This window comes from Oncorhynchus masou, unplaced genomic scaffold, assembly GCF_036934945.1.
Source record: "Oncorhynchus masou masou isolate Uvic2021 unplaced genomic scaffold, UVic_Omas_1.1 unplaced_scaffold_685, whole genome shotgun sequence".
Taxonomy (NCBI): domain Eukaryota; kingdom Metazoa; phylum Chordata; class Actinopteri; order Salmoniformes; family Salmonidae; genus Oncorhynchus; species Oncorhynchus masou.
In genome coordinates, this window is record NW_027013300.1 from 380,235 (window position 1) to 404,226 (window position 23,992).

At 43.4% G+C, this 23,992-nt stretch overlaps 3 protein-coding genes across 3 annotated transcripts; all 3 read right to left on the reverse strand.

Moving 5' to 3' along the window:
* Window positions 1-207: 207 nt before the first annotated feature.
* LOC135536919 (zinc finger protein 135-like) lies at window positions 208-10,590 on the reverse strand. The gene is made up of 4 exons (XM_064963136.1): window positions 9,928-10,590; window positions 2,166-2,302; window positions 1,890-1,986; window positions 208-1,685 (listed from the first exon to the last, which is right to left on the reverse strand). The coding sequence occupies exons 1-4, from the start codon at window positions 10,208-10,210 to the stop codon at window positions 466-468; spliced, it is 1,737 nt and encodes a 578-aa protein (XP_064819208.1). The 5' UTR covers window positions 10,211-10,590; the 3' UTR covers window positions 208-465.
* A 4,748-nt stretch (window positions 10,591-15,338) lies between these two features.
* On the reverse strand, window positions 15,339-16,735 carry LOC135536920 (gastrula zinc finger protein XlCGF7.1-like). The gene has a single exon (XM_064963138.1). It carries the CDS (start codon window positions 16,678-16,680, stop codon window positions 15,838-15,840), a length of 843 nt encoding a protein of 280 aa, XP_064819210.1. The 5' UTR covers window positions 16,681-16,735; the 3' UTR covers window positions 15,339-15,837.
* On the reverse strand, window positions 16,709-22,811 carry LOC135536921 (uncharacterized). The gene is made up of 4 exons (XM_064963139.1): window positions 22,192-22,811; window positions 17,726-17,862; window positions 17,283-17,379; window positions 16,709-17,034 (listed from the first exon to the last, which is right to left on the reverse strand). Exons 1-4 carry the CDS (start codon window positions 22,466-22,468, stop codon window positions 16,709-16,711), a joined length of 837 nt encoding a protein of 278 aa, XP_064819211.1. The 5' UTR covers window positions 22,469-22,811.
* Window positions 22,812-23,992: the final 1,181 nt, after the last annotated feature.

The following is a 23,992-nucleotide window of genomic DNA, read 5'->3' on the forward strand; positions in this document are numbered from 1 at the left end:
CTTCCCAGTTGTGAAATCCAAAGATTAGGGCCCAATGAATTCAATAAAACTATTACTTTAGTGTTTTATATAAAAATCTGGGCTGGCCTTAACCCTCCAGGTCGTAATTGCAAGTGGGAAACTGACAAAATATTGTTCCCGGAGTTGATGATTTACTGACCTTTCACCCAAAACATAAAAAAATTACAATAAATTTGACCATATTGTCAATGGTAAGCAAGCTTTTTATTGGTCTGACATCAAAAGCACTTGAACACAATCATGGCAGACTTACACCATCCCATAAGCACATGAATGCCCTATATTCAAATGTTTGTTAGGTTGACATGGTCATTATGACAGACAATTCATAGTCTATCATTTAAGGCATACATTCTTATTTAACACAGATTTCCAACAGTTAATATTTTCAATGTCCTTATTAAAAAGCAATTGATCAACCCAACAATTGTTCTCAATGTCAAATTAAACAGTTTTCTCGACCACCACTCTGCTCAGGAGATCCGGCCTGTGTTTGTGCTGGTGTGACTTCAGATGGTTCAGTTGTTTGAAGCGGAGTCCACATACAGCGCAGCAGTACGGTCTCTCCCCGGTGTGGGTGCGCTTGTGGACTTTCAAAATGTCAGCCCTTGTGAAGCTCTTGTCGCACATGGTGCAGCGGTGGGGTTTCTCCTGTGTGTGAATGCGTCGGTGCAGCTTGAGGTTCCAGAGCCGACTGAACTTGTTCCCGCAGAGAGAGCAGCAGTAGGGCTTGTCTGCCGTCTGGCTGCATGTGTGCCTCTTCAGGTCAGAGAAGGAGGTGAAGCCCTTGCCACACTGGCTGCAGAGGTGGCGTCCCTCGGCTTGGACCTTGATGTTGCAGGCCTGGGTGAAGGTCTTACCGCACTGAGTGCGGGAGTATGGAGTCCCTGGCCCTGAATTCGACCATCTCCCAGTTTTGTGTTTCTGCTTGTGGGCCTTGAGGGAACCAGAATCTGGGAAGGTCATTGAACATTGATTGCAGGCATGATGCCTCCCCCCTCCTCCTGTTACCTGCTCTTGTGAACGATCTCTGAGGTTTAAAGAGTGTCCAAAGTCGTCAGCAGCATCATACCGGCTCTCTGTGTTGTTGTGGGCTGAGCTTCCAGAGTGGATGGCGGTTAGCCCCCTGTGGCCGGCTCTACTACCTGACTCTGGGACACCGTGTTCAGGGTACAAGACACTGGAGTCCTGCAGGTACCCCTCCTCGTTTATCAATAGGCAGTTCAGGTTTCCCACCTCTGGGTGGGGGATGGCATTGGCGACCCCACCTGCTCCCTCTGGCTCCGATGGGGGCCAGGTGTGTGGGAGCGATGGTGATGGTCTCCCCTCAGATCCCCCCAGGTTCACCTGGTAGTGACCTGCAGCTCCGTAGCTCAGCGCTCCCAGACGAGACGGAGAACCAGGAAGCCTATCCAGCCCTTCCATGTCTAGAAGATGGTCGCCACTACCACTACTGCCGTAACCAGACTTCTCAAAGCCGACCCCCAGTTCCTCCATGCTGTAGCGGGGGCGGTAGAGAGGGTCGGTGGGGTCCACTGAGTCTCCCTCGAGACCCGATGGTTCAGCATCCTGGTCTAGACCAGACCCCCAGTCATCCTGGCACTGCTGCAGCTCCTGCTCGCTGAAACTCTTACTGGGCCCCGAGACGTTTGAACCGTCGGCCCCTGAAGAACACAGGAGACATTAGGTATTAGAAGCATTAGCATTAGAGGCATTGGCAATAGTAGAAACTGTGGTAGAATAACTAATGCTAAATTTGAACTGAGTTTCAAGTTGATTTATTATAATACCAATGACAACATATTAGAAGCTACTCCTTTTCATTCTCATCATAAAGATGGCTGTTGTGTTTGTTGTAAACAACTCACCGTCCAGGCAGACGCCCCATCTCTCCTGTAGTTCAGTGTTGTGGAGAGGCTCCTCTTTCAGCAGGCTGTCCAGCTTCTGATCTCCGACGTCTGCGGGCTGCAAAAGGAAATTAAGAAGTTGATTCTAACTAAACGATGGATAAACTGGCAGTGAATGAATAAACCTGGCATGATGGTCCCCTATTCCTCCTGAAAGACAAGTTCTAATCTGTTCTGCACAGTACATTTTTATCTGAAGGTTCTATAACACTGGTGTTTCGTCAGTCCCCTACTTACCTCAGAGGTTCTCCTTGGGCTGATGGCATCGGCCTCCTCCAGGTCATGCGAGGCTGTTTCCTCGGCCACGCCCCCACAGCTGCTCCACTCCTCCCCTAGTACCTTCTCCTGCTTCAGGCCACGCCCCCTCTCCACACCTGGCCACAGGTAAACAAAGAGTAACATTTATCTCAACTAAAAGGAAAGCTGAATTGTGAATAATGGAGTCTCCTCGCATCAGTGCAGAGGAGGAAATAAAGCATCTTACCAACAACTCAACTGTCTGGTCAGTGATCACCAAAGTATGGAAGGTACACATTACAGCAGCCAAACTTCAGAGTGATTCCTCCATATATACAGTGCATTCGGAAAGTATTCAGACCCCTTGACCTTTCACACAATTTGTTATACTACAGCCTTATTTCAAAATGGATCGAATTGTTTTTTTTATACCCCTCATCAATCTACACACAATACCTCACAATGACAAAACAAAACAAGGTTTTCAGAAAAGTTTGCAAATGTATTAAAAATAAACTGATATCACATTTACATAAGTATTCAGACCCTTTACTCTGTACTTTGTTGAAGCAGCGATCACAGCCTCCAGTCTTCTTGGGTATGACACTACAAGCTTGGTACACCTGGATTTGGGGAGTTTCCCCCATTCTTCTCTGCAGATCCTCTCAAGCTCTGTCAGGTGTGAAGGGGAGAGTTGCTGCACAGATATTTTCAGGTCTCTCCAGAGATGTTCGATCGGGTTCAAGTCCGAGCTCTGGCTGGGCCACTCAGAGACTTGTCCCGAAACAACTGCAATGTCTTGGCTGTGTGCTTAGGGTTGTTGTCCTGTTGGAAGGTGAACCTTCGCCCCCAGTCTGAGGTACTGAGCGCTCTGGAGCAGGTTTTCATCAAGGATCTCTCTGTACTTTGCTCCATTCATCTTTCCCCTCAAACCTGGCTAGTCTCCCAGACACTGCTGCTGAAAAACATCTCCACAGCATGATCCTGCCACCACCATGGTTCACCGTAGGGATGGTGCCAAGTTTCCTCCAAACGTGACACTTGGCATCCGGGCCAAAGAGTTCAATCTTGGTTTCATCAGACCAAAGAATCTTGTTTTTTTAGGTGACTTTTGGCAAATGCCAAGTGGGCTGTCATGTGCCTTTTACTGAGGAGTGGCTTCCGTCTGGCCACTCTACGATAAAGGCCTGATTGGTGGAGTGCTGCAGAGATGGGAGAACCTTCCAGAAGGACAACCATCTCCACAGAGGAACTGTCAGAGTGACCATTGGGTTCTTGGTCACTTCCCTGACCAAGACCCTTCTCCCATGATTGCTCAGTTTGGCCAGGCGGCCAGCTCTAGGAAGAGTCTTGGTGCTTCCAAACTTCTTCCATTTAAGATGGAGGCCACTGTGTTCTTGGGGACCTTCAATGCTGCAGAAATGTTTTGGTACTCTTCCCCCAGATCTGTGCCTCGACACAATCCTGTCTCTGAGCTCTATGAACAATTCTTTGAACCTCAGGGCTAGTTTTTGCTATGACATGCACTGTCAACTGTGAAACCTTATATAGACAGGTGTGTGTCTTTCCAAATCATGTCCAATCAATTGAATTTACCACAGGTGGACTCCAATCAAGTTGTAGAAACATCTCAAGGATGATCAATGGAAACAGGATGCACCTGAGCTCAATTTCAAACCTCAGAATACTTATGTAAATAAGGTATTCCTGTATTCCATTTCTAGAAACTTGTTTTTGTCATTATGGGATATTGTGTGTAGATTGTTGAGGAAAAAATGTATTTAATAAATTAGGCTGTAACATAGCAAAATGTGGAAAAAGTCAAGGGGTCTGAATACTTTCCGAATGCACTGTACAGTTGTGGCCAAAAGTTTTGAGAACGACACAAATATTAATTTCCACAAAGTTTGCTGCTTCAGTGTCTTTAGATAAAAAAAATTCAGATGTTACTATGGAATACTCAAGTATAACTACACGCATTTCATAAGTGTCAAAGGCTTTTATTGACAATTACATGAAGTTTATGCAAAGAGTCAATATTTGCAGTGTTGACCCTTCTTTTTCAAGACCTCCGCAATCCAACCTGGCATGCTGTCAATTAACTTCTGGGCCACATCCTGACTGATGACAGCCCATTCTTGCATAATCAATGCTTGGAGTTTGTCAGAATTTGTGGGTTTTTGTTTGTCCACCCGCCTCTTGAGGATTGACCACAAGTTCTCAATGGGATTAAGGTCTGGGGAGTTTCCTGGCCATGGACCCAAAATATTGATGTTAAGTTATCACATTTTTTCCCCCCTTCCACAGTCGTCGTGTCCCCCCCGGAAAAAAATAAAAAATAAAAAACAATTCATTCCATTCCCCACCCCCAAGAACCCCCAGAACACCAACAACCAAGAGAATGAACTACAGAGAAAAAAAGGAAAAGACAGAAGAAAACAGCAAACAAATAAAACAAAATAATACAATTAAAAATGACAACAAGGACACCTAAAATCATAACAGCAATGACTACTTTATATGTTTGTGTGCATGTCTGGCACTATAACATGAATGTATGTGATCTTGTATGTGTTTATTTGAATGAGAGTGTTTGTATATGCATGTGTACAAACACCTGCACGGCATCAGCCTCAGGCAAACCGGCATTAGTTGTAAAAACACTGCCACTTAGTGGCCTTATGGCAAGGTGCTCCATCATGCTGGGAAAGGCATTGTTCGTCACCAAACTGTTCCTGGATGGTTGGGAGAAGTTGCTCTCGGAGGATGTGTTGGTACCATTCTTTATTCATGGCTGTGTTCTTAGACACAATTGTGAGTGAGCCCACTCCCTTGGCTGAGAAGCAACCCCACACATGAATGGTCTCAGGATGCTTTACTGTTGGCATGACACAGGACTGATGGTAGCGCTCACCTTGTCTTCTCCAGACAAGCTTTATTCCGGATGCCCCAAACAATCGGAAAGGGGATTCATCAGAGAAAATGACTTTACCCCAGTCCTCAGCAGTCCAATTCCTGTACCTTTTCCAGAATATCAGTCTGTCCCTGATGTTTTTCCTGGAGAGAAGTGGCTTCTTTGCTGCCCTTCGTGACACCAGGCCATCCTCCAAAAGTCTTCAGCTCACTGTGCGTGCCGATGCACTTACACCTGCCTGCTGCCATTCCTGAGCAAGCTCTGTACTGGTGGTGCCCCAATCACGCAGCTGAATCAACTTTAGGAGAGGGTCCTGGCGCTTGCTGGACTTTCATCGGAGCCCTGAAGCCTTCTTCACAACAATTGAACCGCTCTCCTTGAAGTTCTTGATGATCCGATAAATGGTTGATTCAGCTTCCAGTCTGTTATTCGAACTCAATCAGCATGACTGAGTGATCTCCAGCCTTGTCCTCGTCAACACTCACACCTGTGTTAACGAGAGAATCACTGACATGATGTCAGCTGGTCCTTTTGTGGCAGGGCTGAAATGCAGTGGAAATGTTTTTGGGGGATTCAGTTAATTTTAAGGCAAATAGGGACTTTGCAATTCATCTGATCACTCTTCATAACATTCTGGAGTATATGCAAATTGCCATCATACAAACTGAGGCAGCAGACTTTGTGAAAATTTACATTTGTGTCATTCTCAAAACTTTTGGCCACGACTGTATGTACAGTGCCTTGCGAAAGTATTTGGCCCGTTAAAAGCGCAGAGAGCATCATGAAGAACAAGGAACACACCAGGCAGGTCCGAGATACTGTTGTGAAGAAGTTTAAAGCCAGATTTGGATACAAAAATATTTCCCAAGCTTTAAACATCCCAAGGAGCACTGTGCAAGCGATAATATTGAAATGGAAGGAGTATCAGACCACTGCAAATCTACCAAGACCTGGCCGTCCCTCTAAACTTTCAGCTCACACAAGGTGAAGACTGATCAGAGATGCAGCCAAGAGGCCCATGATCACTCTGGATGAACTGCAGATATCTAATGCTGAGGTGGGAGACTCTGTCCATAGGACAACAATCAGTCGTATATTGCACAAATCTGGCTTTATGGAAGAGTGGCAAGAAGAAAGCCATTTCTTAAAGATATCCATAAAAAGTGTTGTTTAAAGTTTGCCACAAGCCACCTGGTAGACACACCAAACATGTGGAAGAAGGTGCTCTGGTCAGATGAAACCAAAATTGAACTTTTTGGCAACAATGCAAAACGTTATGTTTGGCGTAAAAGCAACACAGCTCATCACCGTGAACACACCATACCCACTTTTCTTCAGCAGGGACAGGGAAGATGGTTAAAATTGATGGGAAGATGGATGGAGCCAAATACAGGACCATTCTGGAAGAAAACCTGATGGAGTCTGCAAAAGACCTGAGACTGGGACGGAGATTTGTCTTCCAACAAGACAATGATCCAAAACATAAAGCAAAATCTACAATGGAATGGTTCAAAAATAAACATATCCAGGTGTTAGACTGGCCAAGTCAAAGTCCAGACCTGAATCCAATTGAGAATCTGTGGAAAGAACTGAAAACTGCTGTTCACAAATGCTCTCCATCCAACCTCACTGAGGTCGAGCTGTTTTGCAAGGAGGAATGGGAAAAAATTTCAGTCTCTCGATGTGCTAAACTGATAGAGACATACCCCAAGCGACTTACAGCTGTAATCACAGCAAAGGTGGCGCTACAAAGTATTAACTTAAGGGGGCTGAATAATTTTGCACGCCCAATTTTTCAGTTTTTGATTTGTTAAAAAGTTTGAAATATCCAATAAATGTTGTTCCACTTCATGATTGTGTCCCACTTGTTGTTGATTCGTCACAAAACAAATACAGTTTTATATCTTTATGTTTGAAGCCTGAAATGTGGAAAAAGGTCTTTATTTGTACTATTTTCTACATTGTAGAATAATAGTGAATACATCAAAACTATGAAATAACACATATGGAATCATGTAGTAACCAAAAAAGTGGCCACCCTTTGACAGATTTGCAGACTCTTTCTCTCAGCTTCTGAGGTAGTCAACTGGAGTGCATTTGAATTAACATGTGTGCCTTGTTAAAAATTCAATTGTGGAATTTCTTTCCTTCTTAATGCCTTTGAGGCAATCAGTTGCGTTGTGACAAGGTAGGGGTATACAGAAGATAGCCTTATTTACTTTAAGACATGAAGATCAGTCAACCCGGAGAATTTCAAGAACTTTGAAAGTTTCTTCAAGTGCAGTTGCAAAAACCATCAAGTACTATGATGGAACTGGCTCTCATGAGGACCGCCACAGGAAAGGAAGACCCAGAGTTACCTCTTCTGCAGAGGATGAGATCATTAGTGTTACCAGCCTCAGAAATTGCTGCTCAAATAAATACTTCACAGAGTTCAAGTAACAGACACATCTCAACATCAACTGTTCAGAGGAGACTGCGTGAATCAGGCCTTCATGGTCAAATTGCTGCAAAGAAACCACTACTAAAAGGACACCAATAAGAAGACTTGCTTGGGCCAAGAAACACGAGCAATGGACATTAGACCGGTGGAAATCTGTCCTTTGGTCTGATGAGTCCAAGTTTGAGAGTTTTGGTTCCAACTGCCATGTCTTTGTGAGATGCAGAGTAGGTGAACGGATGATCTCTGCATTTGTAGTTCCCACCATGAAGCATGGAGGAGGAGGTGTGATGGTGCTTTACTGGTACACTGTTTGTGATTTATTTAGAATTCAAGGCACTCTTAACCAGCATGGCTACCACAGTATTCTGCACCGATACGCCATCCCATCTGTTTTGTGCTTAGTGGGACTTGTTTGTTTTTCAACAGGACAAACACCCAACACACCTCCAGGCTGTGTAAGTGTAACAATTTTGCTTCCGTCCCTCTCCTCACCCCTACCTGGGCTCAAACCAGACACCCTCTGCACACATCAATAAGTCACCCACAAAGCACCGTTACCCATCGCTCCACAAAGCTGCGGCCCTTGCAGAGCAAGGGGAACAACTACTTCAAGGTCTCCGAGCGAGTGATGTCACTGATTGAAACGCTATTAACGCACACCCCGCTAACTAGCTAGCCATTTCACACCGGTTACATAAGGGCTATTTGACTTAGAATGAGAGTGATTGAGTACTGCAACAGATGACCTGGCCTCCACAATCAAATCAAAGTTGATTTGTCACGTGCACCGAATACAACAGTTGTAGTAGATCTTACAGTGAAATGCTTAATTACAGGCTCTAAACAAAAGTGCAAAAAAGGTGTTAGCTGAACAATAGGTAAGTAAAGAAATAAAACAATAGTAAAAAGACAGGCTATATACAGTAGCGAGGCTACATATAGACACCGGTTAGTCAGGCTGATCACCCGACCTCAACCCAATTGAAATGGTTTTGGATGAGTTGGACCACAGAGTGAAGGAAAAGCAGCCAACAAGTGCTCAGCATGTGGGAACTCCTTCAAGACTGTTGGAAAAGCATTCCAGGTGAAGCTTGTTGAGATAATGCCAAGAGTGTGCAAAGCTGCCATCAAGGCAAAGGCTGGCTACTTTGAAGAATCTAAAATCTAAAATATTTAGATTTATTTAACACTTTTTTGCTTACTACATGATTCCATATGTGTTATAGACAATAGTAAATATAACAAAAAACCCTTGAATGAGTAGGTGGGTCCAAACTTTTTACTGGTACTGTGTGTGTGTCATATATATATATATATATATATATTGCTCCAAAAAATAAAGGGAACACTAAAATATCACATCCTAGATCTGAATGAATGAAATATTCTTATTAAATACTTTTTTCTTTACATAGTTGAATGTGCTGACAACAAAATCACACAAAAATTATCAATGGAAATCAAATTTATCAACCCATGGAGGTCAGGATTTGGAGTCACACTCAAAATTAAAGTGGAAAACCACACTACAGGCTGATCCAACTTTGATGTAATGTCCTTAAAACAAGTCAAAATGAGGCTCAGTAGTGTGTGTGGCCTCCACGTGCCTGTATGACCTCCCTACAACGCCTGGGAATGCTCCTGATGAGGTGTGGCGGATGGTCTCCTGAGGGATCTCCTCCCAGACCTGGACTTGGGCTGTAAGCCCAACCCCCACCTGTGGATGTCGGGCCCTCATACCACCCTCATGGAGTCTGTTTCTGACTGTTTGAGCAGACACATGCACATTTGTGGCCTGCTGGAGGTCATTTTGCAGGGCTCTGGCAGTGCTCCTCCTTGCACAAAGGCGGAGGTAGCGGTCCTGCTGCTGGGTTGTTGCCCTCCTACGGCCTCCTCCACGTCTCCTGATGTACTGGCCTGTCTCCTGGTAGCGCCCAAATGCTCTGGACACTACGCTGACAGACACAGCAAACCTTCTTGCCACATCTCGCATTCATGTGCCATCTTGGATGAACTGCACTACCTGAGCCACTTGTGTGGGTTATAGACTCCGTCTCATGCTACCACTAGAATGAAAGCACCGCCAGCATTCAAAAGTGACCAAAATATCAGCCAGGAAGCATAGGAACTGATAAGTGGTCTGTTGTCCCCACCTGCAGAACCACTCCTTTATTGGGGGTGTCTTGCTAAATGCCTATAATTTCCACTTATTTTCTATTCCATTTGCACAACAGACTGTGACATTTATTGTCAATCAGTGTTGCTTCCTAAGTGGACAGTTTGATTTCACAGAAGTGTGATTGACTTGGAGTTACATTGTGTTGTTTAAGTGTTCCCTTATATATATATATGAGAGAGAGAGAGAGAGAGAGAGAGAGACTGTCTTTAGATGTATCTCTCTATACCTGTCTGTGAGGCTCCAGAGCTTCTCTCCTTGGCTTCGTCGTTAGCTCTTCCACAGTCCGCACACTTCCCGATACGGCCTCCCTCTTTGTCCCTATCCCTACGTCTGTTCTCCGACCACTGCAGCCGCTTCTTCAGCGACTCGACCTGCTCCCGGCTCCGGGACACTTCCTTCATGAAGCTATCGTCCACCAGCCTTGTGATCTCGTACATAGCAGCCTTGAATACCGTCTCCATGACTCCGGAGAGCTGAGACTGGAAGGTTACGGTGGTTTCGGACATCATGGCAAACTGTCTATGTGTAACTAGATACAGTTCCGAATCCGTAACGTTTAGTTACTTTTGTACAGGCGAATCAGTCATGCGATCGAGTCTAAAAAAATGATAGGAAGCTAACGTTTGCAGCAAATATACTAGAAACTAAAACCCTTCTGTCTGTTAACAGGCTAGCAAATCTAGATACTATTGGAAGTTGTTGTCTGACTCCGTGACTGTCCTAGTAATACATGTTAATATAATTTCGAGAGATAAGATGCAGCAGTTAATGTATATGAGGCTATTGTAATAATTATAAATAACAGAGATAATGAGAGATGGCAGTTAGCTTGGTAGCTAGTTAGAGCCAACGCAAAAAGGATACACAAAAACAATAGCATTTCCGGAAACAAACCTACGGATCGAGTAGTAGGACAATCTACAATGGAACGATGAGAGAAAATACGACCTTTCTTTGAACAAAACATCTGTACGTTTACTGTAAATAAGATTCGAAATTTAATTTGGCTATTATTATACGATTCGAATACAGATCAGTACCGTAGTAGGCTATTTATTATGTAAATGATTTACAGGAAATCTACACTGAAGAGATTTTTCACGCCCTCCACTCAGCCCTATGCGGGCCCTGGTCCAAAGTGGAGTGGACTAGGAATAGGGTGTCCAAAACTCGGTTTCTATCCAATTGGCGACATAACTGTTAGGTTATATCAGTTATCCTGTTAGAAATGTTGTGCAGAATCCACTGCGCTCTTTTAGATGCAACGTTTATGGTCATGTTGCAGCAGTGCCCTTACGAAAAAAGATTGCAGTCACAGTGCAGTATAACTGCAGTATGCAGCAAATATTGCGTTCAAAATAACCGTTTTTTTAATGTCAGAATTGCCTTGTAATTTAAGCTTTAAGCTGAATCCATGAATTAAATACACGTATATTTATAATTCCATTCTCAGTCCTTTCTTCATTGTCTATTACTGTAACTCAACCATAGTCTTGTGTACATATTCATTATCTTTATGGAGTCAGATAAACATTTTAATAGGCTAACTGCTTAGTCTCATGTGATGTATATATAATATACTGTGTGTTAACATATCAAATATTAGTGCCCACTATAGTGCTCTCTCTCTCTTAACTGTGAATTCAAAACCCAGCTGTGTTAGTTTTAATTAAACAGGGATCCCACTAATGTGCATTGCTTGCTGTTTGGGGTTTTAGGCTGGGTTTCTGTACAGCACTTTGAGATATCAGCTGATGTACGAAGGGCTATATAAATACATTTGATATGATTTAGTCTCACAGGGAAGGGTAGGACTTGTACTTTTATGGTTTTATGTATTGATTGATTACACGTATCAAAGCCTTTGCTGATTAACATTTACAGTCGCTTTTGTTGTTGGAAGAATCATGCCATGACAGAAAGATGTAGTAAAAGTGTAGAAAATAAAAAGTTGATTTTGAATTAGCAGTTGATTAATTGTTTAAAAATAAATAAAAAATTCTGGTTACTTGTCATTTGTTATTCATTAGGTAAGTTAGATGCCTGAAATCAAGTTTAAATTTAGGTGTACTGACTTCACGTTTCACATCATGGTTTTTATGTTCTGCAGGTTTAAGCTACTTACTTGAAAGACTGGGAAGTTTCACTTGAATGACCCTCTAAGTCTTAATTAAGAGTAGTGGGAAAACATGCTGTTACTCCAGTTGCACGTTTCACCACTGACCCTTCATCTTTCCAACCAAAAGATGAGAACAAACAAATGTTTGACATTTACAAAATGTATCAATTTGGATAATGTATACTGAACAAAAAATATAAACACAACATGCAATAATTTCAAAGATTTTGCAGAGTTACATTTCATATGAGGAAATCAGTCAATTGAAATACATGAATTTGGCCTTAATCTATGGATTTTACATTATTTGGAATACAGCTATGCATCTGTTGGTCATATACCTTTAAAAAAAAGGTGCATCACAATGGGCCTCAGGATCTCGTCACGGTATTTTTTTGCATTCAAATTGCCATTGATAAAATGCAATAATCGTGTTAATTTGCTCATAGCTTATGCCTCCCCATTCAATAACCCCACCGCCTCTATTGGGCACTCTGTTCACAACGTTGACATCAGCAAACTGCTAGCCTACACAACGCCATACACATGGTCTTCGGTTGTGAGGTCGGTTAGATATACAGCTAAATTCTCTAAAACGGTGTTAGATGTGGCTTATGGTAGAAGAATGAACATTCAATTCTCAGGCAACAGCTCTGGTGGACATTCCTGCAGTCAGCATGCCAATTGTACGCTCCCTCAAAACTTGAAACATCTGTGGCATTGTGTTGTGAGACAAAACAGCACATTTTAGAGTGGCCTTTTATTGTCCCCAGCACATGGTGCACCTGCATAATGATCATGCTGTTGATTCAGATTCTTCATATGCCACACCTGTCAGGTGGATGGATTATCTTGGCAAAAGGAGAAGCGCTCACTAACAAGGATGTAAACAAATGTTAAAGTAAGCTTTTTGTGCATATGGAACATTTCTGGGATCTTTTATTTCAGCTCATGAAACACGAGACCAACACTGTACATGTTGCATTCATATTTTTTGTTCAGTGTCCTGTAGGTAGTTTGACCATATTGTCAATGTTAAGAAGCTATCTTATAACATGCTTTACCAAGAAAGCATCATGTGAAAGTGAAATGAAACATCGCCCCTAAAATAAATCTAAATAATGTGTTGGTGCATGTACTTAGTCTTGTCCATGTTAACGTACTGTGTTGGGAATATAATTGCCTACTATGCAGTTGGCCTTTAAGGTTGCAGATATGGGTGTGGTGGGGAGGTGTGTCCACCCCACAGGTGACATCTTGAATTGACTGCAGAGAGAGGTAGCATTGTTTGCTGTGTGCTAAGCGGGATTTGTAAGCCTCTTTCCTATCACAGTCCATTGTTTTGCTGAAAATTAGAGGCCTGGATGACACCAGTGTCGTGATAAGGAAACAAAACACTAAAGTGGAGTTCTTTAGCAAAACAGTCCTAAACAAACATCACTATGTTGTCATCCAGAGTCCCAAGTATTTATTTTCCAAGCTATAGCACACAGTATTTTACACACAGCAGGTTTTTAAAGGACTAAAAGGTTAAGTCTGCTCCATGTTTTCATTTTTGTCATCTAAAAAAATATTTCGATACTGGTGTTGTCCTGGCGCTAGTGAAAATATCTAGACATAGGTGTTGTCCTGGCGCTAGTGAAAATATCTAGACATAGGTGTGTTGAAAATATCTAGACATAGGTGTTGTCCTGGCGCTAGTGAAAATATCTAGACATAGGTGTTGTCCCGGTGCTAGTGAATATATCTAGACATAGGTGTTGTCCCGGCGCTAGTGAATATATCTAGACATAGGTGTTGTCCCGGCGCTAGTGAAAATATCTAGACATAGGTGTTGTCCCGGCGCTAGTAAAAATATCTAGACATAGGTGTTGTCCAATTTGTAAGTCGCTCTGGATAAGAGCGTCTGCTAAATGACTTAAATGTAAATGTAAATGTTGTCCCGGCGCTAGTGAAAATATCTAGATACAGGTGTTGTCCTGGCGCTAGTGAAAATATCTAGACATAGGTGTTGTCCTGGCGCTAGTGAAAATATCTAGACATAGGTGTTGTCGCTAGTGAAAATATCTAGACATAGGTGTTGTCCCGGCGCTAGTAAAAATATCTAGACATAGGTGTTGTCCAATTTGTAAGTCGCTGGATAAGAGCGTCTGCTAAATGACTTAAATGTAAATGTAAATGTTGTCCCGGCGCTAGTGAAAATATCTAGATACAGGTGTTGTCCTGGCGCTAGTGAATATATCTAGACATAGGTGTTGTCCCGGCGCTAGTGAAAATATCTAGACATAGGTGTTGTCCCGGCGCTAGTGAAAATATCTAGACATAGGTGTTGTCCCGGCGCTAGTGAAAATATCTAGACATAGGTGTTGTCCCGGCGCTAGTGAAAATATCTAGACATAGGTGTTGTCCCGGCGCTAGTGAAAATATCTAGACATAGGTGTTGTCCCGGCGCTAGTGAAAATATCTAGACATAGGTGTTGTCCTGGCGCTAGTGAAAATATCTAGATACAAGTGAAAATATCTAGACATAGGTGTTGTGTGAAAATATGTAGACATAGGTGTTGTCCCGGCGCTAGTGAAAATATCTAGACATAGGTGTTGTCCCGGCGCTAGTGAAAATATGTAGACATAGGTGTTGTCCCGGCGCTAGTGAAAATATCTAGACATAGGTGTTGTCCCGGCGCTAGTGAAAATATCTAGACATAGGTGTTGTCCTGGCGCTAGTGAAAATATCTAGACATAGGTGTTGTCCTGGCGCTAGTAAAATATCTAGACATAGGTGTTGTCCTGGCGCTAGTGAAAATATCTAGACATAGGTGTTGTCCTGGCGCTAGTAAAAATATCTAGACATAGGTGTTGTCCTGGCGCTAGTGAAAATATCTAGACACAGGTGTTGTCCCGGCGCTAGTGAAAATATCTAGACATAGGTGTTGTCCCGGCGCTAGTGAAAATAGCGCAGGGGAATGTGGCCCATTGTGTCTTTTCTGTTGGATTATTGCTTTTAAATTTAGATCTCGTTGGATTACCTTTTTTTTTGGGGGGGGGGGCTTCCTTTGGGTTACAAAAATTTATTTGGTCTTGGACTTCCATTTAAGGACTCACACTCTCAACCAAAGGTTCTGGTAGGACTAAGGTTTCAAACTGAGACTGTTGGCTCTGACAGGACTGTACTATCTTATTGTTGATTAATTCTTTTGTTGTTCATGCTGAACTGTCCTATCAACACGTCACAAGCTAACTTTATTTTTTAGCAATGTTAGCTAGCAATCCAGCTATCTGAAATCTTATTGGTTGAAGAATTGGTCAGACTTTAAATGCACTTGAACACAATCATGGCAGACTTACGACTTCCCACGAGCACATGAATGCCCCATATTCAAATGTTTGTTATGTTGGCATGATCATTTTGACAGACAATTCATAGACAGTCCATGTATGGTGTGAATTCTTAACCAACACACAGATTTACAACCGTTCATATTTTCATCAAAACGAAAGCAGGACCAAGGCACTCTGAAAATAATTAATTAAAATGCCTTTATTTGTACGGCATGTTAAATGAAAACAAAGATTAAACTCAGACGCGTTTCGGCTGCATGGCCTTAGTCAGGGAGTACAAAGATTTGATAATGCATGTCATTTGAACAGCATTTTCCAATCAAACTTGATTTGAAGAGGGTTACAGAATTAATTGGACAACACCTAGTAAAAATTATACATATTAAAAAGTACTATAAAAATTATAAAAATGAAAATCAAGGCTAGAAGGATCAGAAGTCATAGAAAAGTAGTTCCGCCTTTTTGACCGGGCAAAGTTGTAAGAATAGCAGAGCCGCCTAATTTATTGTACACTAGATCACAGCAAACATGTTCATATTTTCAATGTCCTTATTAATAAAGAACTGATCACAAGAAATGTTCTCAATGTCAAATAAAATAATAAAACTAGCTGTTCGAAGATTAATGTAGCAATTGTAAGTGTCTGTTATATAACAAAAAAATGTATCAATAAAAAAATCAGTCCAGGTGATTTGGCCTGTGTTTGCGCTGGTGTGACTTCAGATGTGCCAGTCGTTTGAAGCTGAGTCCACACACAGAACAGCAGTACGGTCTCTCCCCAGTGTGGGTGCGCAGGTGCACTTTCAAAATGTCTGCCCGTGTGAAGCTCTTGTCACACATATTGCAGCAGTGGGGTTTCTCCTGCGTGTGAATGCGCTGATGCACCTTCAGGTTCCAGAGCCGACTGAACTTGTTCCCACAGATGGAGCAGCAGTAGGGCTTGTCTGTGGTCTGGCTGCACTTGTGCCTCTTCAGGTCGGAGAAGGAGGTGAAGCCCTTGCCGCAGTGGCTGCAGAGGTGGAGTCCCTTGGCCTGGTGGACTCGCTGGTGGACCTTGAGGTTGCAGGCCTGGGTGAAGGTCTTACCGCACTGGGTGCAGGAGTACGGAGGCCCAGACCCTGACTCTCTACCAGTTTTGTGTGTCTGCTTGTGGGCCTTGAGGGAACCAAAGTCTGGGAAGGTCATGGTACATTGATTGCAGGCATGACGCCTCCCCCCTACTCCTGTTACCTGCTCTTGTGAACGATCTCTGAGGTTTAAAGAGAGTCCAAAGTCGTCAGCGGCACCATACAGGTTCTCTGTGTTGTTGTGGGCTGAGCTTCCAGAGTGGATGGAGGTTAGCCCCCTGTGGCCGGCTCTGCTACCTGACTCTGGGACACCATGTTCTGGGTACACGACGCTGGAGTCCTGCAGGTAACCCTCCTCGTTGATCAACAGGCAGTTCAGGTCTCCCACCTCCGGGTGGGGGGATGGCATTGGCGACCCCACCTGCTCCCTCCGGCTCCGATGGGAGCGAGGCATGTGGGAGCGATGGTGATGGTCTCCCCCCTCAGACCCCCAGGTCCACCTGGTAGTGACTTGCAGCTCTGTAGCTCAGCCCCCCCAGACGAGACGGAGAACCAGGAAGCCTATCCAGCCCTTCCATGTCTAGAAGATGGTCGCCACTACCACTACTGCCGTAACCAGACTTCTCAAAGCCGACCCCCAGTTCCTCCATGCTGTAGCGGGGGCGGTAGAGAGGTTGGCTGGGGTCTCCCTCTGGGCCCGGTGGTTCAGGATGCTGCTCTAGACCAGAAGCCCAGTCATCCTGGCACCGCTGTAGATCCTGCTGAATAAAACTCTTACTGGGCCCCGAGACGTCTGAACCATCGGCCCCTGAAAACACAGGGGACATGAGGCATTAGAAGCATTCATATTTAAGACATTAGAATTACTAGAAACGGTAGTAGAGTAACTGTAATGTTAAATGTCTACTTACAGTTTCAAGTTGACTTTCCATGTATAATAATGAATACATTTTAAATGAAACAGCATACTATCAAAGTTACTCTTGTTATCATTCTCATCATCATAAAAAGTAGGTTATTGTCTGTGTTATATTTGTGGTAAACTCCTCAACTCACCATCCAGGCAGACGCCCCATCTCTCCTGTAGCTCAGTGTTGTGGAGAGGCTCCTCTTTCAGCAGGCTGTCCAGCTTCTGACCTCCGACCTCTGTGGACTGGTAGAGCAAATTATTCTGACTAAATAATGGATAAACTGACAGTGATTGAATAGAGCTGACATGATGGTTCTATATTCACAATTCTCCTCTGGTACCCCCAGACATCTCATAACTTTGTCGTAGCCCTGAACTAACATACTTGATTCAAGTAGTGAAGGACTTGATGATTTGTTGACAAGTTGAATGAAGTGTTTAAGTTCTGGAACAGTTCAAATATGAGGAGAGGTTTGAAAATGGCTGCCCTATTCTTTGTGACAGACAATCTGTTATGTACAACATATTTCCACCTGAACATTCTGTAACATCACACCCCCCACAGGTATTTAGTCAGTCCCCTGCCTACCTCAGAGATTTTCCTAGGGCTGGTGGCCTCAGTCTCCTCCAGATCATTTAAGGCTGTTTCCCTGGCCACGCCCCCACAGCTGCTCCACTCCTCCCCTGATACCTTCTCCTGCTTCAGGCCATGCCCCCTCTCCACACCTGGCCACAGGTAAACAAAGAGAACGTTTCATTTGGAGTAAAAGGTAAGTAACATTGTGGATAATAGAGTCTCCTCACATCAGATGAAGGAAAGGAAACATATTATTAAGATGCCACCACCACCCATGACAGACTCCTTTCTTAAACCAATACTGTCTGATCAGTGATCACCAAAGTATAAAAGGTACACATTACAGCAGCCCCACTTCAGAGTGATTCTATATTTATCACAGGAGGTTGGGGGCACTCTAATTGGGAAGGACGGGCTCATAGTAATGGCTGGAGCAGAATCAATGGAATGGTATCAAATACTTCAAACATGGTTTCCATGAGTTTGATGTCATTCCATTTACTCCGTTCCAGCCATTATTATGAGCCTCCACTGATTGTATGTATGTACAGTACCAGTCAAAAGATTGGACACACCTACTCATTCAAGGGTTTTTCTTTATTTACATTTTTTACATTTTCATTTATTTGTACAATTTTCTACATTGTAGAATAATAGTGAAGACATCAAAACTATGAAGAAACACATATGAAATAATGTAACCAAAAAAAGTGTTAAAGAAAACAAAATATGTTTTATATTTGAGATTCTTCAAAGTTGCCACCCTTCGCCTTGATAACAGCTTTGAACAGTCTTGGCATTCTCTCAACCAGCGGGGCGGCAGGGTAGCCTAGTGGTTAGAGCGTTGGACTAGTAACCGAAAGGTTGCAAGTTCAAATCCCCAAGCTGACAAGGTACAAATCTGTCGTTCTGCCCATGAACAGGCAGTTAACCCACTGAAAATAAGAATTTGTTGTTAACTGACTTGCCTAGTAAAATAAAAAATTAAAAACCTGAATGCTTTTCCAACAAGGAGTTCCCACATATGCTGAGCACTTGTTGGCTGCTTTCCTTTATTCTGTGGTCCAATTCATCCAAAACAATCTCAATTGGGTTGAGGTCGGGTGAGGTCCAGGTCATCTGATGCAGCACTCCATCACTCTCCTTCTTGGTCAAATAGCCCTTACACAGCCTGGAGGTATATTGGGGTCATTGTCCGAAAAACAAATAATAGTCCCAATAAGCGCAAACCAGATGTCATATCGCTGATGGCATATTGCTGGTAGCCACACTGGTTAACTGTGCCTTGAATTCTAAATAAATCACAGACTGCGTCACCAGCAAAGCACCCCCACACATCACACCACCTCCTCCATGCATGGAGCCACATATGCGGAGATCATCTGTTCACCTACTCTGTGTCTCACGAAGACATGGCGGTTGGAACCAAAAATCTAATTTGGACTCATCAGACCAAAGGACAGACTTCCATCGATCTAATGTTCATTACTTGTGTTTCTTGGCCCAAGCAAGTCTTCTTATTATCGCTGTCCTTTAGTAGTGGTTCCCTTGTGGCAATTTGACCATGAATTCGCCGACGAGTAGGTAAACCACCACTACTCCCTGTCAGGAAGTCCAGGATCCAGTTGTAGAAGGAGGTGTTTGGTCCCAGGGTCCTTAGATTAGTGATGTGCTTTGTGGGCACTATGGCGTTGAATGCTGAGCTGTAGTCAATGAACAGCATTCTCACATAGGATGTTCCTTTTGTCCAGGTGGGAAAGGGCAGTGTGGATTGTGATTGCATCATCTGTGGATCTGCTGGGGTGGTATGCAAATTGGAGTGGGTCTAGGGTTTCCGGCATGATGGTGTTGATGTGAGCCATGACCAGCCTTTCAAAGCACTTCATGGCTACAGACGTAAGTGCTACGGGGCGCTAATAATTTAGGCAAGTTACCTTCCATTTCTTGGGCACAGGGACTATGGTGGTCTGTTTGAAACATGTAGGTATTACAGACTCGGTCAGGGAGAGGTTGGAAGTGTCAGTGAAGATACTTGCCAGTTGGTCCGCGTCCTGGTAATCCGTCTGGCCCAGCGAGTTTGTGAATGTTGACCTTTTTAAAGGTCTTGCTAACATCAGCTACGGAGAGCGTGATCACACAGTCGTCCGGAACAGCTGGTGCTCTCATTCATGCTTCAGTGTTGCTTGCCTCGAAGCGAGCAGATAGGCATTTAGCTTGTGGCTGGGTTTCCCCTTGTAGTCCGTAATATTTTTCAAGCCCTGCCACATCTGACGAGCGTCAGAGCCGGTGTAGTAGGATTCAATCATAGTCCTGTATTGACGCTTTGTCTGTTCGATGGTTTGTCTGAGGGCATAGTGAGATTTCTTATAAGCATCCGGATTAGTGTCCCGCTCCTTGAAAGCGGCAGCTCTAGCCTTAAGCTTGGTGCGGATGTTGCCTGTAATTCATGGCTTCTGGTTGGGGAATGTATGTATGGTCACTGTGAGGACGACATAGTCGATGCACTTATTGATGAAGCCGGTGACTGAGGTGGTATACTCCTCAATGCCATTGGATGAATCATGGGACATATTCCAGTCTTTGCTAGCAAAACAGTCCTGTAGCGTAGCATCCTTGTCATCTAACTTTTCGTATTGAGCGAGTCACTGATTCTTCCTGCTTTAGCTTGTAAGCAGGAATCAGGAGGATAGAATTATGGTCAGATTTGCCAAATGGAGGGAGAGCTTTGTATGCGTCTCTGTATGTGGAGTAAAGGTGGTCTAGAGTTTATTTCCCTCTCCTTGCACATGTGACATGCTGGTAGAAATGAGGTAAAACGGATTTAAGTTTGCCTGCATTAAAGTCCCGGCCACTAGGAGCGCTGCTTCTGGGTGAGCATTGTCTTGTTTGCTTATGGCCTTACACAGCTCGTTGAGTGCGGTCTTAGTGCCAGCATCGGTTTGTGGTGGTATATAGACGGCAACAAATAATATAGATGACAACTTTCTTGGTAGATAATGTGGTATACAGCTTATCATGAGGTATTCTAGCTATGTCGAGAAATACCTTGAGAATTCTTTAATATTTGACATCGTGCACCAGTAGTTGACAAATAGCCCTAGACCCCCGCCCCTCGTCTTCCCAGACATAGCTGCTTTGTCCTGCCGATGCATGGAGAAGCCAGTCAGCTCTAAATGATCTGTGTCGTCGTTCAGCCATGTCTCAATGAAACATAAAATATCACAGTTTTTAATGTCCCTGAGGGTAGTTGGTAGGATAGTCTTAGCAGTACTAAAGGACACCAATAGATCATCCAGTTTGAGTCCAAATTTGAGTGTTTTGGTTCCAACCGCAGTGTCTTTGTAAGACGCGGAGTAGGTGAATGGATGATCTCCGCATGTGTGCTTCCCACCGTGAAGCATGGAGGAGGTGGTATGATGGTGCTTTGCTGGTGACACTGTCTGTGATTAATTTAGAAAGGGCTATTTGACCAAGAAGGAGAGTGATGGAGTGCTGCATCAGATAACCTGGCCTACACAATCACCCGACCTCAACCCAATAGAAATAGTTTAGGATGATTTGAACCGTAGAGTGAAGGTAAATTAGCCAACAAGTGCTCACCACACGTGGGAACTCCTTCAAGACTGTTGGAAAAGCATTCCAGGTGAAGCTGGTTGAGAGAATACCAAGAGTGTGCAAAGCTGTCATCAAGGCAAAGGGTGGCTACTTTGAAGAATCTCAAATATAAAATATTTTGTGATTTGTTTAACACTTTTTGGTTACTACATGATTCCATATGTGTTATTTCATAGTTTTGGTGTCTTCACTATCATGCAAAAATGTTGAAAACAGTTAAAGAAATAAAGAAAAACCCTTAAATGAGTAGGAGTGTCCAAACTTTTGACTGGTACTGTATGTATGTATGTATGTATATAGTATACATACATACATACATACATACATACATACATACATACATACATACATATTGATTTGCAACCCCATTTTTCCCTCAGAACAGCATTAATTTGTCTGGGGCATGGACTCTAGAAGGTGTTGAAAGCGTTCCACAGGGATGCTGGCCCATGTTGACTCCAATGCATCCCACAGTTGTGTGAAGTTAGCTGGATGTCCTTTGGGTGGTGGACCATTCTTGATACACATGGGAAACTGTTGAGCATGAAAAACTCAGCAGCATTGCAGTTCTGGACACACTCAAACCAGTGCGCCTGGCACCTACTACCATACCCATCAAAGGCACTTCAATATTTTGTCTTGCCCATTCACCCTCTGAATGGCACACATACACAATCCATGTCTCAAGGCTTAAAAATTCATATTTAACCTGTCTCACCCCCTTCATATACACTTAAAGTGGATTTAATACGTGACATTAATTAGGGGAAATAGCTTTCACCTGGTTAGTCGGTCATGGAAAGAGCAGGTGTTCCTAATGTTTTGTACATTGTAGATATGTGTTTTGATGTCTCTCTTTTCACCTGTCTGTGAGGTTCCAGAGCTTCTCTCCTTGGCTTCCTCGTCAGCTCTTCCACAGTCTGCACACTTCCCCCTCTGGTCTCCCTCTCTGTCCCTGCGTCTGTTCTCCGACCACTGTAGCCGCTTCTTCAGCGACTCGAGCTGCTCCCGGCTGCGGGACATCTCCTTCAGGAAGCTATCCTCCACCAGCCTTGTGATCTCGTACATAGCAGCCTTGAATACCGTCTCCATGACTCCGGAGAGCTGAGACTGGAAGGTTACGATGGCTTCAGACATCATAGCAAATTGTCTATGTGTAGCTAGGTACAGTTACGAGTTCATAACATTTAGGTACTTTTGTTCAGGTGGGTCAGTGTTACGATCCAGCTCAGCAAAAGGCTAGGAAGCTAGCTAGCTACCGTTAGCAGGCTAACTACTGTTGGATGTTGTCTCTTTCAATGACGGTTCTAATAACAATTTTAATACTTTCGAGATATAAGATGTAGCATTTACTGTATGAGGATATTCGAACAAAGAAATACCATAGGCATTGAAAGAACGCAAGCTCATGGCAGTTAGGTAACTAACGTTTGATAGTTACAGAGCCAACACCAAAATCACAGATAGAACAATGAGACAGACATTTCACCGGATGTATAAAATGTAAAGCATCCGCTTTCCATTCACTACCACATATGGTAGTGACAGGAAATCTACTGGCCGTGAGTGGGAGAATATGGAACGATATTTTGCTTGATCTCAAAACAATTTTCTGTTCCCCAAACTATTATATGTTATGAGCAGAGTGTACCATGTGCGAAAGTTTTTTTTAAATGACGTTGTTTACAAGGAACGTCAAGGCGAGGAGGGGGAAATAACGGAAATATGCAGATAAATGCTAGAACGCGCCAATAGGATCTTGCTAGTTCGTGATTGGCTCTGCCCACCTCTTTCATTGTTCTGCCCACTATTACTAATTTGTTCCCATTGGAAACAACAGGCTGTGTCTATCTTGGTCTAGTTATAACAAATCTTTGCTGAAGTCATTCCCAAAAAACAATAGCACTTCCGGAAACAAACCTACGGATCTGGTAGTGGGACAATCCACACTACGCTCCTCTCTGGAGAGACGTCTTTATTTGAGCAAAACCTTTGCACGTTCTCACGTTGACTGTAAAAAAGGTTGAACATATAATCCGGCTATTTTTATAAAATTGTGTCAAATATTTACAGGAAATCTACACATCATTCATTGCGTCACACAAAGCACTGTGTGCCGTGTCCATAGAATAAGAAGCCATGTTCTGATCAATCCTGTACGTTATATTCTAAATAATAATCGATTGTACATGTACATGAGTGTTGGTTGAAGATGTCTGCCACCCACATGTCGAACGAAGGGTTTCAAATTCAGTTCGCCTCTGTTATGGAGAGTGTATTGAATACTGCAGTCACCGAGACAATTAAACTTTTCGAAACAACTATTGAGGAACTGCGAGCCGAAATATCCAGAATAAAAAAGAGAACAAGGAACCTCAAATCGAGGCGTCGATCCCATGAAATAACGAAGAGATGGACCGGTGAAAGTGAACGCCAAAACCACAGAGCCCAGACCGAGTCAAAGTGCAACACGTATCGGAAAATGTGACATCGGCGTTCAATGCGGTGAGTTGAAAACGTTATCCACTGTAGCTAACTATCTATCTACGTTCTAATTACTCACCCATGATCACACATCCTGATAATTAGCTCGCTGAGCATGTAGAATCACAGCTAATTTTTCCAAAACTACTTCATGTAGCTACGTTTAATTTGTATAGACTA

Bases quoted from the DNA above. Each gene is read 5' to 3' on its own strand.
- LOC135536919 (XM_064963136.1), bottom strand. From the start codon at position 10,210: ATGATGTCCGAAACCACCGTAACCTTCCAGTCTCAGCTCTCCGGAGTC. The intron at 1,987-2,165 runs GTAAGTAGGGGA...TTCCTTTTGCAG, and splicing joins GCCCAAGGAGAACCTCTGAG to CCCGCAGACGTCGGAGATCA. The intron at 1,686-1,889 runs GTGAGTTGTTTA...TGTGTTCTTCAG, and splicing joins ATGGGGCGTCTGCCTGGACG to GGGCCGACGGTTCAAACGTC.
- LOC135536920 (XM_064963138.1), bottom strand. From the start codon at position 16,680: ATGCCTCGCTCCCATCGGAGCCGGAGGGAGCAGGTGGGGTCGCCAATG.
- LOC135536921 (XM_064963139.1), bottom strand. From the start codon at position 22,468: ATGATGTCTGAAGCCATCGTAACCTTCCAGTCTCAGCTCTCCGGAGTC. The intron at 17,863-22,191 runs GTGAAAAGAGAG...ACCTGTGGCCAG, and splicing joins CTCTGGAACCTCACAGACAG to GTGTGGAGAGGGGGCATGGC. The intron at 17,380-17,725 runs GTAGGCAGGGGA...TTGCTCTACCAG, and splicing joins GCCCTAGGAAAATCTCTGAG to TCCACAGAGGTCGGAGGTCA.